The following is a 15,548-nucleotide window of genomic DNA, read 5'->3' on the forward strand; positions in this document are numbered from 1 at the left end:
GCTGACTTCAGCAATGAATAACTTTTTAACAAGAAGAATTTTTCTATGTGTAAGTTTTTATGTTATCAGTGAATTCATCATTTGATTTGGTGGTATAGTTTAAAAACTAAGGCAATTAAGTCTATTCCTTGAATCAGTATTGCTCAAGTTCCATCTGAAAGCTCAAAAACTTTTCCTATTTAATATCATGTTTTTAACTGTGTTTGCCATTTTAATCTTTGAAATGAATTCAGAGATTTTATTTGAAGTACCTTTCTGCAAAATAAAAGCTACTCATGGTCTGTAGCTCTATGGTGAAAACAATTGAAATATATAAGACTTACTTCTCCATTAACAACTGCTTTTACCAACTTTTATTGAGGAAAACTTAATTCTTGAGATCTGTATTACAAGGTATTTCATCAATTCATCTTTTCATTGTCAATTTCTTAATTTAATAGTTAATTTCACACATTGCTATTAGGTTGAATTCTGCCACTGGATGAGGCTTTTCATGCTAGTAGAACATCAAAATGTTTTTTTCATTACTCTACACAGTTCTTTTTAATTTTGTAATATTTTTATTTTTATTTTCCTGATTTCAATTATAAAAAATCTGTTGGCTATTCCACTTGCCCAATCCCTTTTATTTTAAGAGTTCATTTCATTTTAGGTCAGCTGGTTTCATCTTTCATAAGGAAAAAAACAGGCTGAAGCATCTGTTCATTATCAACTCCTAAACATTTGAATTTTATGGATTCTTCACTATACCTAAATTTTTATGTTTTACAGGTACCAATATTGTTTGAATTTGATGTTATAGATTCTGACATAGTTAGTTGAATTATCTAGTAGTTAATTTGTATCCAGTTTGTTATCATAATTTTTGTTTGTTTTAACTCAGAATCAGATTTTAACCAAAGATGTATTACAAATTTAACTATTGTTATAATTAATTTCGTGCATTGTCAGACTTGAAACTTGATACATACATTTACAAATATATTATAGAAAATAAAACTGTGGTATTTATATATAAACTAGTACATAATTAGGTTGTATTAAATAAGTTTAACTTTATTCAGAATGACAAAACAAATCAATCCTTGGCTCAAATACTAAGAGTGCTGGACTGAGTTATGTGTATTTGTTAGCAAACTCCCAGAATCCACACCACCCGCACAGTATCAGAATATTACTTGTACTAAAAGTATAACATATAAATTCATTCATTCAAGAATGTATCAATTTTCATGATGTACACGTGTTGCTAGCATATATGATACAATGAAGACTTAATACATTTTTATTGCGACCAGTACAACAAAAATAGCATTTGTTTGGGTGAATTCCTAAGCAGAAATAATAATAAATTTGAATATGAAAATATTTATTTCAAGTTTAGAAAATTTTTCTAGATTTATTTATTATAGATCTTATTTTTATAGTTATTTATAATCTTTGTTTAAAAACAGTTCTTATACTTTAGAAACTACATTTTTTACATTGCAATAAAAAATATATAAGTTATAATAAGTAATATATAACTTATTCAGTGATGGTTTATAAAATAACGATTACAAATTATAATATTATGAGAATGGTAATATATCAATTACTCTTATAATTAATACATACGAAACAACTTAGCTAGTATAAAGAATTCATTTTTTGAAATGAAAGCAATAAAGTTAGTTAATTGATCTCGCTAGACAATATTTACTTAGACCAAATTAACTTCAAAATTAAATTGTAATTTTAATTTTATAGAAAAAAAAATCTAGTCTCAGAAAGATTTTACTAGAGAAGCGATTTCGGTGGAAGAAATGGAGAAATAAAAATCTATTTCAATCGCGCCCCATATATAACATTACAAATTGTATGTAAAAAACTATTTAAAAATACCGACCTCAACGTAGGAAAGCAATTATATAATTGAATCATACATCCGAGATTCAAATGCTCAATGTTACAAATCAGAACATTCAACCGGAGATTTCAACCTTTCTTCAACATTCAACCTTTCTTCAATTACTGCAGAAGTTGAAAGAAAGGCGCTAGCACGTTTATAAAATTGAAGAATGTAGGACATTTATTGAAGGTTTTTTTGGTTTATTTATTAAAGGAATCTTTTAAAGGTTTTTTTTTAGTCTGGAAGGACTTCACAGATTCCTGGAACGATCTCGAACTTTGTTTGAGAAATGCCGGTATTTCTCCGGCAAAATCAATAATAATTAAAATACAGTATACGTGATAAAATACAAATACATGATTTTACGTTTGACACCAGTAGTCTTACCAAGATTAATAGACACGTTAATTCACAATCGATATGAGTATATGTGAGTATTGCAACGTAGTAATATCGATTCTATGTTATTCTGATGAACATATATTAGCACAAAGATTATAAAATTATATGTAATTGGAATGCTTATGGGGTAAAGTACTTAAATATACTTATTGTAAAAGAACAACTTCTACGTACATATGTACAGAAAAATGTACATCATATATTTACAAGCCGACCCGTTCGAAAATTTCGCAACATGAAAAACACAGCTGTACAGTTATCAGACACCTACGTAGAGCCAACTGGGCCGGTTTAGTGGTTAACTCTCGTCGAAAATCAATTTTTTAACAGCTGATTTTCGAAGTCGAAGGTTCTGAGGTTCAAATCCTAGTAAAATTTAGTTTGATTTGTATTCTAGACTGTAGATAACGGTGTACTTTGGTGGTTGGGGTTCAGTTTACCATACGTTTCAGTAATAGTCGGAATGAGTCTGAATAAGACTACACTTCATTTACATATCATACATACATCCTCATCTCATTGGGCCGTGGTAGGGGATTGCTTATTGTTCACTAGTTGAAGAGATTGAAATGCACACATTAGGAAAGTAAATATCTATTACAATGCAATAATATGGTTACAATGTACACATATGCCTGGTGACGGTGGCGATTGGACGCATCAATGGAGCAGTGAAACAAATTTCAATTATAACTAATTTTTTTGCAGTTTCAAAATTTTTTCACTTTCTTTTTCGTCGTAAATCTATTTGATGCACACCCGGAGGATAATTCCCTACCTATCAATAAAAATGTTGTAACATTTATGGGGGTTTATGTTGATTGCGTCTTATAAATGATGCACAATTGTCGTCTTTCATTAAATTATTAATTATAATTATAACTAAATTATATATATACATATGTGTGTGTGTGTGTGTGAAAAGAAAGAATTTTTTATACCTCAAAAACAAAAAATCAATGAAACGAAGACCAAAATATTTTACAGAAATTCTTTTAAACATAATATATCAAAATAAACGGCGGTAAAGTACTGATTTATCACGTAAAACCAACTTTATGTTAAAAACATAAAATTTTCATTTCACTTCGACCAAAAATTGTTGTTTTGGAGTCCGAGTCCGGGAATCAATTTATTACAAATTATTATTTTTATTAAAAATGAATATCATTAATTTTTATTCAAAAACCTTAAATTCTTTTTTAAAGATTTAATTTACAACAAATCTATATCGTGTTTTTTCCCCGTTCGTGAATCTGAGATCTATATGACTTGAACCATTTCACACTTTAATGTTACTCTAAAATCAATCTCCCAGGTTGATCAGTAATTTTTATGTCACCGTAAAGATTTTTATGAAACTGCAGATCAATATTTTTTCTATTTTAAATAAGTAATAATTGAATAATTAAAAAATTAAATCATACAACTAAAAATTTTACCGTTTAAAAGTAAAAATAAAAATTCTTTTCAGCTGCTACTTTCTAGAAAGTAGAACGAGATTTGAGTTCTATCACTCGGGATCGTTAATGTTTTTTATTCAGTAAGGACTCCGCTAAACACTACTTTACCAATAAATCTTCCTTCTTAACATTTTAATTTAACTGACTCACTAGTACTGAACCGAACAACTATTCTAGGCCAGGTTTACTACCTTTTCAGTCTATTACATAGAAAGTAGAAAAAGGCAGGTTTTCGACGTTTTTTTGGCTCCATAATCAATTTCTGGATTTTTACGGCCAGATTGAACTTTTCTCGATGTCATCCCGTAAAGAAAATCTATAATTAATAAATAAAATTATGTCCCTTTTTTGGTGCATGATTGATTTTAAGTTGGTTTACGGCAATTTATACTTAACACCTGACATTAAACAGGTAAAGATGTCCATGGGGGGAGCTCTATTTATTTTTATTGGTTTACATTATATCACTCTAATGAAAAATTAATTAGTATTATAATGTGCTACTTAAATATGAAGTACGAAAATAAAATTACATAGTAAAATGAACTATTATAAGGCAAAATTTCGACGTGATAATATTTTGAGTGAGGGCTTAATTTGCAGTTTAATTATCTTGGAGTGCAACATTAGTTTCTATCACTGCATTCTATTTAAGTATAATAGAATATTAATGCTGTTTCGCTGGCAATTTTTAACGGTTTGGTATTTTATTTTCATAATACTTTTTTCGTACATACCTGGCATACCGTTAGCTACCGGCTTTGAAACGAGTACCAGCTCCTTACGACAGGGCCGTGATTCTGCATCTGAAAAAATTAAAGGTTTTTATTTAATTTTTTGCTTGTACCCGCAAAGAAATAAAAATGAATGTATTGTAGGCGGCAAGTCGAGCCGGTAAAAGTTTGGCGACCTGTAACTTATTAAAATGTTTAAAATTCGATGAGGAAATGTATGGGCTCGATTTATGCTCTTTATAATAAATTTATTTACTTAGAAAACAATCCTCACACTCGCCTTTTTAAGCTTAGCCTATTCAATTAGCAAAGAGGGAAGCATATATTCAGTATTTATGTCCATCATCTAATAGTTAGCCGGTTAGTCTACAGATTTTTATTGTTGAATATTTAAAAATTGTGTCTGTTTTATTGTCACTGAATTGAACTGCGTGTAGCCGGTAAAGTAATACTTTTTTCTATTTAGCCTCCGGAACCACCGTAAGGTATTATTTCAGAGGATGAATGAGGATGATATGTATGAATGTAAATGAAGTGTAGCCTTCTGCAGCCTCAGATCGACCATATTCCTGAGATGTGTGGTTAATTGAGATAATTAGTATTATCAGTAAATATTATAACACACATCTGAAGCAAAGATAAAAATCAAAAGATAAATTGAAGAGGCTGACTTCTTTAATTAAGAAGTTCAATAAGACAGATTTCGTTGAAAACTAAAACTCTGCTGTTGTTTGTATACGTATATAAATACATAATAATAATTGTAGTTAATGATTATGATGATTTATCGAACAATGACGTATTGATACATCCGACAATTTTAGTGGTAATGTGGGGAAGCATTTCTATTTCAACATGATCTAGTATAAGGAAACCTCAAGGAGTTTCTTTTTAATTAATTAAAAATTGCCATTAAATTATATTAACAAGAAGGTTTTTGTAAAACATTAAATTCAAACTGTTGGTAGAATGTAGGGGTAAATGGATATCAACATTTTAATTTTAACAGTAAATCTCTGAGCATATCATATAATTTTAAAGTGTGGTATTTAAGTAAAAAAATATATATAAAAGAACAGCTTTACACTGACAATACTAATACGCAGAGTTTAGAATGTATAAGAAATCAGGGTGAAGACGACTAAACGACAAGGACTCCAAAAAACTCTCAAGTGTTATAAACAATTTTTATTTTTACAATTTATAAGTGGAAAGGTTCAGATATCCTCACATAACCATTAACGGGATCTGAAATTTTAAATATAAAAAGATAATTGTTTTCTTTGTTTATTGTATTATTCTTTAAAGTGAATTCCTCATTCCCAACTGATAAAACTATTTTCGATTAGTTAATTAATCTTTCTTTAAAACATTTAAACATCAAATTTTAGCAACGTAATTATCAATTTCTTAACTAATTATAAACACAACTGTTGAAATAATAACAGCCAATTTTCTTGTAAAAACTACGTCGTTTATTAACGGATCAAGGAGCTCTTTTCGGTGGGGCGATTTAGTGAATATGTTATCAATAGACTACTGGGACACGATTACTCTTCGAAAACAGAATTTCTTTTTTTTCATTAATTACTCTACAAGAAAATTTATTAATAAGGTAAAAATTGTGATTTTATCTCTTTCCACACACACACGCGCGCGCATGTGTGTGTTTAACAATAAATTTTATTAAATTCCAATGAAAATAAATTACATTATACAAATTTATATTCGCAGAATGTCCTGGGAGGATGCTGCTAACTTCTCTTGTTAAAATAATGAAAAAAGTTCATTTAAAAATAAGTCCAAAAATTATTCGTTAGTGAGTTACGACTAGTGAAAGGTTACGCCCCGATTTCTGCTCCTCCGCTGAAATGAAATCCTACTGAAATTCTGTGAAAGTAAATAAAAGGGTGAATTTAGTAGTTTTTTACGGATTTTAACCTAAAACATTTTAAAAATTGATTCCACAACTAAATCACCATTATTTTCTACGAAATAGAGTGTAGTATTCCAAAATCTTAGTTGAAAAATACAATTTTTTAGCTTTGGCGTATAAAAACTTCATTAAATTGATAGAAAATTTAATTCTAAAAAAATTTATCTACCCACAATATCCCACAATAATTTAGTTGTACTTTCAAGTGAAACAATAACAGAAAAATTACGCTAATACATATTAGTCTGCTTGCAGTATTATGATGTTTTTTCTTAATTATCAGAGAATTAATTCCGCACTAGGGGCACTTTAATACTGTAAAATACTAGTAGCCTGTGTTTAATCTCCCAGAAAGAAAAATCTACGAACAAAATCTTCAAACATTGTTGTGGTTATGATTCGGAATAATGCTTCAGTGTGCTGTATTTGTAATTGAGAAGTTAATTTTTCAGTATAAAATTCTATTTAATTTTTAAAGTATGCATTTGTGTTTTATATCTATTTAAGTAGTTCATTTGCACTGATTTTTAAAGCTATTTATAATACTTAGTAAGTGATTTTCATTAAACCTAATTTCCAGCAACATTTTTCAATAAATTTCTTAGCATAATAGGTAATGTTCTTATCGGCCTCACATTTTCAACGGTAGACGCAGAGGTAATGGTTACTTAAACTTTCTTCAAAATGAACTGTCGGTACTTTTAGAGGATGTTCCACTTAGTACAGGAACTTATATGTGTTTTCAACACGACGGTACACCAGCCATTTTTATGGCCCTGTTATTCATTATCTGAATGAAACATTTGCTAACCGCTGGATCGGTCGAGGTGGAACTCAACTATGGCCAACTACATCACCTGATATGAATCCCTTGGATTTCTTTTTGTGGAGATATATGTAAGCGTTAGTGTACACACAAAGATTAGAAAATGCCAATGAAGTTTTTTAAAAAGTCACGTTGGCCACTGAAAAAAATTAAAAACAACCGAAGAATGCTAGAAAAAGCCATCTCATCCGTAACTCACCATGCTAAAATGTGTTTACAGGTTGATGGCGACATTTTAACAGTTGATGTAAGAATAACTTATGCTATTTTATTTGGTTTTAGAAATTTATTTTTTTTTACTATTTTATCCAGTAATAGAAGGCTGTTCGTTTCAGTCTAAAATTGTAATTCAGCATTTTCCATATTGGTACGTATTGTTCTGCATTAAAGAATAGATTATTTTTTAGGAATATTAATTATTTTTCTTGGCTTTATTTACATCAATTTTCTCAGGATTAAACTATCTCTCAATTTACATTTTATTTGTTTATTACAATTTAACAAAGTTATTTTACGAAAAAGAAGCTAAAAAACTGTAATTTTCAACTAATTTTTTTTTTTTGTTTATTACTACCTATTTCGTAGAAGATAATGGTTATACAGTTGTGGGACAAATTTAAAAAAAATTTCAGGCAAAGAATCATAAAAAACTATCAAGTTCGCTCCTTAATTTACCTTCCTAGAATTTCAGTAAGGCTTCATTTCAGTAGAGTAGCCGAAATCGGGGCGAAATCTCACTAGCCGTAACTCGCTAACAAAGCTCTTTCGGGCCAATGTTTATTTTGAACATTTCCATTATTTTAATGAGAGAAATACGCCTATGAAGTTTAAATCTTTTCGGAACACGTGTGTGTGTGTGTGTGTGTGTGTGTGTGTGTGTGTGTGTGTGTGTGTGTATATATATATACACACAAAGAAACAAAGAAACGAAACGGAAAAACGTTCAGGACATGTTGTAGTGGTGAAATAATAAAAAACGTTTACATAAACATAGGCCTGGAAACGCTTTGTTTTCTAGTTACGGCTAGTGAAAGATTTCGCCCGGATTTCAGCTCTTCTAATAAAAAGAAGCCCTTCTGTAATTTTTGGAATCCGAATTAAGATTGATGGTTTCTTATGTAGTTTGAGCTGGAAAATAGCATAAAACAAATCCCAGAACAGTAACTCCAGTAATTTTTAAGATATCCGACGTAAAACACAAAATTTGGTGTTAAAAAGCAAGTGTTTTTAGATGTGTAGCACAATAGCTTTGCACTACTGTTAAATGACTAAAAAATGTAGAATATTTAGTGAAAATACTTATACAGAATTTAATTTTGAGAAAATTAATGTAACAATAAAAAGTAGTAAAGACTTTTAAAAATCGGTTTTTTATTGAAGCAAAACAGACAAAAAGTAGACACAAAATCGACAAATTTGTCAAGACTCAGGTTTCATTTCCTCCTTTTTTATTTGTAAAAGTAAAAATTTTCACTTTTTTCTTATTCTTTTTAAATTTTCACTCTTTCTTTTACTCTTTATAAATTCACACTTTTTTGTTACTCTTATTAAATTCATTTTTCTAATGATCTATTGTTAGTCAGTCTTGCACCATCCTTCAAAGACTTGATATGTGTTTATTACGAATGTATAATTAATTAATGCGTTAATGTTTTATATATATATATTTCTTGTGTGCGTGTGTATGTCACTGAACTCCTCCTAAACGGCTGGACTGATTTTGATGAAAATTTTTGTGTGTTCAAGGGGATTCGAGAATGGTTTAGATTCACATATGATACGATATTAAAGTTTTGCAGTCACAACTCTTTTCGTTAAAAAATTATTTTCCACCGAATACTGTGATTAGAGAGTGATGTGAATTAAATCCGATAGGTAGTCCTGTTCTTTTGCCATTTGGATTTATTTACATTCTGTGAAAGGTTAAATTTTGTGAAATTCCTAATGTCCAGTTTTTTAAGGTTTTATGAAACTTTCAATTGTGTTCATTTAATCTGTATGTATACTCAAATCTAACGATAGCGAAGCATTGCCGAGTCTACTAGAATTGCAACTTATGAATAATGAACGGCTCTTTGAAAATAAAAATGTAAGTTCGTAAAATAAATTATAACATTTATAAAATAAAAATAAAAGTTACTTATAATAATTATAGTTTAAAGTATATTTAAAAAATTGAAATTATAATTTTTGTAGCTGATTAATTTTATAAAAAATTTTCTAAAATTGTTTTTAATTTACAATTATCTAAAATTTGGTAAAATAGATGTTAAAATAAAGAATGAGAAAAATGATAAAAATTTCTACTGAAATTTTAACTACTTTGCTTTTTTTTACAGTGCCTTAATTTTTATATTAATTGATTAATTAAGCATGATTATAGAACCTCAAAATTATTAAACCAAAAAAAAATGTAGGAGGTACTTTTTTAGAATGATCTTAAGTGAAAATTATCAATAATGTGGATGAAAATGTATTAATTACACTAATTATTAATTTTACGACATTTCGATTTTTTAATTCAATTTTCATCAGACATCTCAATATTTAGTGAAAATAAATATTAACCATACTACACATAATTAATCAATAAACCCATTAAAATAATACAACAATCACAAACTTATAATATTCATACTAATAGTCATATTAATGAAATTTCGTTCACATTCCTGCTAATTTTAACTTAAATAAGTTACTTATATTTATGTGTTGTGCATTTATTACAGAACAATGCCACGTCAGGACAACGTCTGTCGGGTCCGCTAGTATATATATATATATGAATTATATGTTCAAAGATTATTAAAAAAAAATAATTTATATTGTAAATGAAATAAAGACTTTTATTTAATTTAATGAACCGCTGAATAATAAAATATTTAGAATAATTAAACCTAACCGAGGTATTCAACCAAGGCGGCATATTATTCGACAATTTTGTTCCTCCAGCCGCGGATATAATCTGCAACTTTGAAGAATCATCATTTTTAGTCTTCCAGAACCGCGGATAAAATATAATATTTTGAAGAATCATCATTTTTGATGTTCCAGAATCGCGTATATAATCTAATATTTTCATGAATCTTAGTGTTCAGTAAATTACTACATTAATAGGGCTCGCAGCAATCTGATCTACATCATTATTTACGTAATGTCTTTTTTAATTTATTATTACATTTTCTCATCATTTATGAATTAACATTTGTTTCATTTCATATTTAATTTACTTTATTAATAATTCACAATGTTAATTTAAGCTATTACTATTATTATGGAAACGGAACAAATAACTAGACAAAGAGGGTTAGGCCGCTATAACTAGGATTGGTACATTTACTCACAATTATGATTCTTCACAAGGTGATATTCCCACGTTACAAATTAAAATAAGGAATTTTCTTGAATTGCAAAGCAAATATGACACCATTCGTTCAGAAACTGAGTTGGAATAGTTTGATGAGGTTTTAGCTTCGGATCAAGTCGAAGAAGATTAGTGTACTATAGAGTCCAAATTGCAATTGAATAAATAATAGTCAAAAATCAAATAATCAAGAATTTATTTCAAATACAACTTAACCACAACTACAACTCATAAATATACCTTAATTTAGAGGTAATGTATTAGTGGCAGCACTATTTTATTATATTTATTGATTTCGTACATAATAGAGATGATTTATCTAATATTAAAAAATTACACTATTTACATTCTTCTTTGAAGGATGAAGCCTTAGCTATTATTAAAAATCTACCAATAACAGATGAAAATTATATTAATGCTCTAGAATTATTAAAAAAAACGATTTGATAAAAGATATATAATTGCATTTCATAATGCTGAGCGCATTATTGGTCAGATTGGTTACGTTCTATAAAAAGAAAATCCGTACATCCAAATTTTAACTTTAACTTTTAACTTTATCCAAATTTATTAATGAAATTTCCTCATACGTGAATTTGCTTAAAATAATTAAACTTCCTGAAAACACGTATGAATTTATTGTTGTCCAATTTCTAACATCAAAATCGAACTACATACCTGAAGATTGTGGAAGGAAAAGTTGTCAAATCAAAGGGTTCCCACCTTTAAAGACTATCGAATTTCTAAATTCCAGACGACAACTTCTAGAAAATATTAATGCATCCACTTCAAAGACGCAATGAAAACAGAAAATAAAACAAAAGGAAAACGTCATAACAATTCAACCAAAGCGTTTAACAAACGCTTTACCTTGATTCATAACAAGCAATTTAATAGAAATAATGTCAGTTTTTATTCAAAATTTAATTCAAAGTAATGTTTATTTTGTAATTCAAACCATCACTTACAACAACGTAAAGAATTTTTAAATTTGATCATCAGTGAACGCAGAGACGTTTTAGGCATAAAAGTTGTTGTTTTATTTATTTAAATAAAGGTCATTCAATTAAAAATATTATGTATGATTTGTACTAAAAGATGTAATACACTCTTCCATATGGGCAAAATTAATCATCCTAGTTTAGATGACAACAAGCCTGAAAGTAATACTTATTTCATTTAATAATCAGTCAAATGAAAATATACTTTTATCAATAGCCATATGTAACACCAATAGTATATATGGTAATCACCATTCATGTAGAATCTTATTAGATTCTGATAGCCAGGCAAACTGTTGCACATATAAATTTGCCCAAAAATTAGGACTTAAACTTATTAAAAATGATCTCCCAATAATAGGCATAAATAACTCACTATCTCAATGCAAACAGTTACACTTATATTACACTCTTGATATAAGAACTTTTCATTAAAAGTGCTATGTGCTGTTTTATCTGATATGTCAGACGACAGCCTTCCATCAACCACATTTGACATTTATAATCTTAATCTTCCTCGTAATATATTTCTAGCAGACCCCAAGTTCAACATAGCAAATAACATTGAAATACTGATTAGAGAACAATTCTATTTGAGTCTTATCTTGCTTGGGAAAATCATTCGAAATTCCAGATATCCTATTATTCTGAAAACTAAATTGGGATATATACACTTAGAGGTCGCTATCCTAATAATGTTAAGGCCAACAATACTGTCACACCTTTTCATGCCCGTAACGCTCATAAAAATCTCTCAACTATACTCGAGAAATTTTGGAAAATTGAAGAAATTAATACTGATGCTTCAGTTAATGAAACCTCTACATGTGAAAAACTTTTTCATTCCAACACTACTCGAAATAATCAAGGAAAATTTGTCACGCCGTTATCACGCAAAGATAATAGGTGATTCTTTTTGTTAATGCTAAAAATAGAGTATTATCTTTAGAAAGAAAACTAATCAACAATCCCAATCTTAAAAAGGACTACTCCGCTTTCATTCAGGAATATTTAGAATTAAATCACATGCTATTACTCAATTTCAATGATTTGTTAATTAACAAATCGATTGTAAGCTATTTACCCCACCATCCAGTGTACAAGCCTTCTAGTCTAACTACTGAAATTCGAGTTGTTTTTGACGGTTCAGCTAAAACCAATAATGCCTATCTCTTAATGATACTTTATTAGTCGGACCTGCAGTCCAACAAGACCTATTGCTAATAAATTTGCTAATACTCAGGTTTCATTTCCTCCTTTTACATTTTTAAAAATAAAAATTTTTATTCGTCCTGAGTAAATCGTCCACGACCGCATTCAATATGTTCTACAACATCCCGGTCACCTTCCGGGAAAAGTATGTTATTTTGCTCATTCGCCTGCATAGCCATGAGGGCAGGTAGACGCCTTCTAAGCTTCTTTGTCGCCACCTGGTATGCCCGCCCCAACGGATCAACATCTAACTCAAGGCAAAGTTGTCGTCATTTCGATCTCTTGGCGTCTTTATTTTGAAGTTAAGGGTCCTTCTAGCAGTGACGAAGCTGCTAGCTACCTCGTCGTAGGCAGGGCTATTTATTCTCCTCAGCCGTTGCTCTTTGCGGTGCAGAGTCTGAAGTGATTGTCGTAAAGCGGCAATTTCCGGTGTCCACCACTATACCGGATGGAAGCGCCTACGTGTAACAGGAAGTGGTGCGATTTCCTAAATGACCAGGTCTTGAAGCACCTCCAGGGTGACAACCCTACCGTCGGAGAGTTTTGTAGCCACTCTACTAACCAAGAGCTCTATCTGTGCCCCGGTAAGTCGCGGTGGCCTGTGTCCGTCAATTCTCTGAGGCAGCACACAACGTGGTATTGAAAAATACAGCACGGTGATCGCTAGCTATTTCTTCATTTAGTACCGTCATTTGGAAACAGTCGTTACCCCATCTGTCGTCAACTATCACTAAGTCAAGTACACTGGTGTTGTCACGCGCCACATACGTCTGAGTTCGGTCGTTAAGGCATCTAAAGCTCACTGCTTGGAGCATCTCCATCAATACTAAGCCCCTCCTATTGTTATGAGAACAACCAGCTTACAATTGAAGTCGCCGAACAGGACAACTCTTCTGGGGGATCTCACAATGACATCGGCTAAGGGGGATCTCACCGACAAAGGTTACATAGTCCTCAAGAGGAATGTTGGGACTCACCTACACTGCAATGATTGTGAAATGTCTCGTGTCGACTGCAATTATGCCCTCTTCCCGGTGAATAAGCTGCCAACGCTGCCGACCACTAACGTTGTACAGAGCGACATCCCCAGCTGTGTCGGCACACCGATCATGTCTGGCCACCGTGTATCGATTAGGCTCCGACGTGACCACAATATCAACGTCATGCCTTCTCGCAACCTCCTCCACCAAATCGTGTGAGAGGACGCTTCTATTAGCGCTTGTTAACATGATTTTAGTCAAGTTGATTTTTAACGCACGTCCTACCTCCGGTGCAATGTTCGGTTGAGTTCCAATTGAGGCATCTTGTGGCCTCTCTACAATCTCTAATAATGTGTCCAACACCTTCACATTTGTAACACAATGTTGCCCTGTCGGGAGTCTTAGAGTCGGTACTTCTGTACCCCGTAGACCAGCACTTACAACACCTGATAGATTCGGTTCGAATGTAGGCCCGACAATGGACCCACCCTATCTTTATTCAATTGGCTAACAGCTTGTTAGCGGCGCGGTAAGTAGTCGTAAATGTAAAATTTTGCGTGTCACCGTACACTTTTCGTAATGAGGAGATTCAGAACGATTCCCCTAAACCAATCACCTCAGCGATGGCGTCACTGACCTCACTCTCAGTGGTGTCCACATCCAAGTCCTTGATGTGGACCACCGCCCGCCTATCACCTCGAGTCAAACGCCAGCTTATAATTCGGCCGTCCTGTCCTTCAGGGTAGTTGTAAACTTGCGTCTTGCGTCCCTTTTATGCGGACTTCTAGCTCCTCATTTCTACTCCGTCTGAGGGATAGAACTTCTCCAGCCTCCTCTTGTTACGTTGGACTTCAAAGTCCGGAATAAGTCAGCATATGACTTCCCTTGCGCCTTTACGACTACAACTCTACTTCCTTCCACAGGAGGTGTCGCACGACGCACCGAAGCTGAGCGGGAATGCGTCCTGCTCGCGTCCGCGCTCCTGGATACCACCAAGTCAACAGTCTCATCGCTCGTCCTGTGCAAGTATATCACTATCTTTCGAATGATGTTCCCGAAAGGACCAGTAAGCAGAACAAAGGTCACACTAGGTGTTCTCTTTAGGACTCTCCTTGTAGAGCCGACAGCATACTTGGCCGTCAGCTTATCGCTCTCAGATGAGTCGTAGAATACGGTAAATATACGTCTCCGGATCATCTTCTCTTCTTGATCCTCAATAAACGAGAAAGTATCTTGCGAGATCATGCCACCTTGGTTTATTCAAGTGCAGCTCTCCTGGACTTCGAAACTTTGACAAAATTACATGTCCACCGCCCCCTCCACGGGAAGGGTGGCAATTTCAGCCCTGCCCATCGTCTAGGTAGACCCCCTCTTCGGCAGTGACGCAAGTAGTTCGTCATCTCTTAAGTCCTGATTCAGAATATCGCCATGGTTCAAGACCGGAACTGGGTCTGGGTGGACTGTGAGGACATCTGTATCGGTGTCTACACTTGTAATTGCTTAAGAGATGTGTAAATGCTCTTAAGCTCCCTTTCATGTTCATGCATGTAATATAACATGGTCTTCCCGAAATGTTGTTTATATTTCATCATGGCCGCTCCCAAGCAGTCTGTAATCTCTTTCAGACCATTTGGCGCCATCTCCGCCTCAGAAGAGAACTGTTTGATACGGTTTTTCCTTTTAGGTTCGAGACCTTACGTTGTGGGGCGCCAGGCCCACTCTGGTGCCCGAAGTACTTT

At 32.1% G+C, this 15,548-nt stretch overlaps 1 protein-coding gene across 1 annotated transcript in view; it reads right to left on the reverse strand.

The window, feature by feature from the left end:
• LOC142318091 (adipokinetic hormone/corazonin-related peptide receptor variant I-like) overlaps nt 1–15,548 on the reverse strand; it is a 714,190-nt gene that overhangs the window by 91,863 nt on the left and 606,779 nt on the right. Inside the window, exon 6 of the mRNA XM_075354618.1 lies at nt 4,494–4,562. Within this exon, the coding sequence (XP_075210733.1) occupies nt 4,494–4,562 (69 nt within the window). The remainder of the gene's footprint in view (nt 1–4,493; nt 4,563–15,548) is intronic.

Source organism: Lycorma delicatula, chromosome 1 (assembly GCF_047948215.1).
Source record: "Lycorma delicatula isolate Av1 chromosome 1, ASM4794821v1, whole genome shotgun sequence".
NCBI lineage: Eukaryota > Metazoa > Arthropoda > Insecta > Hemiptera > Fulgoridae > Lycorma > Lycorma delicatula.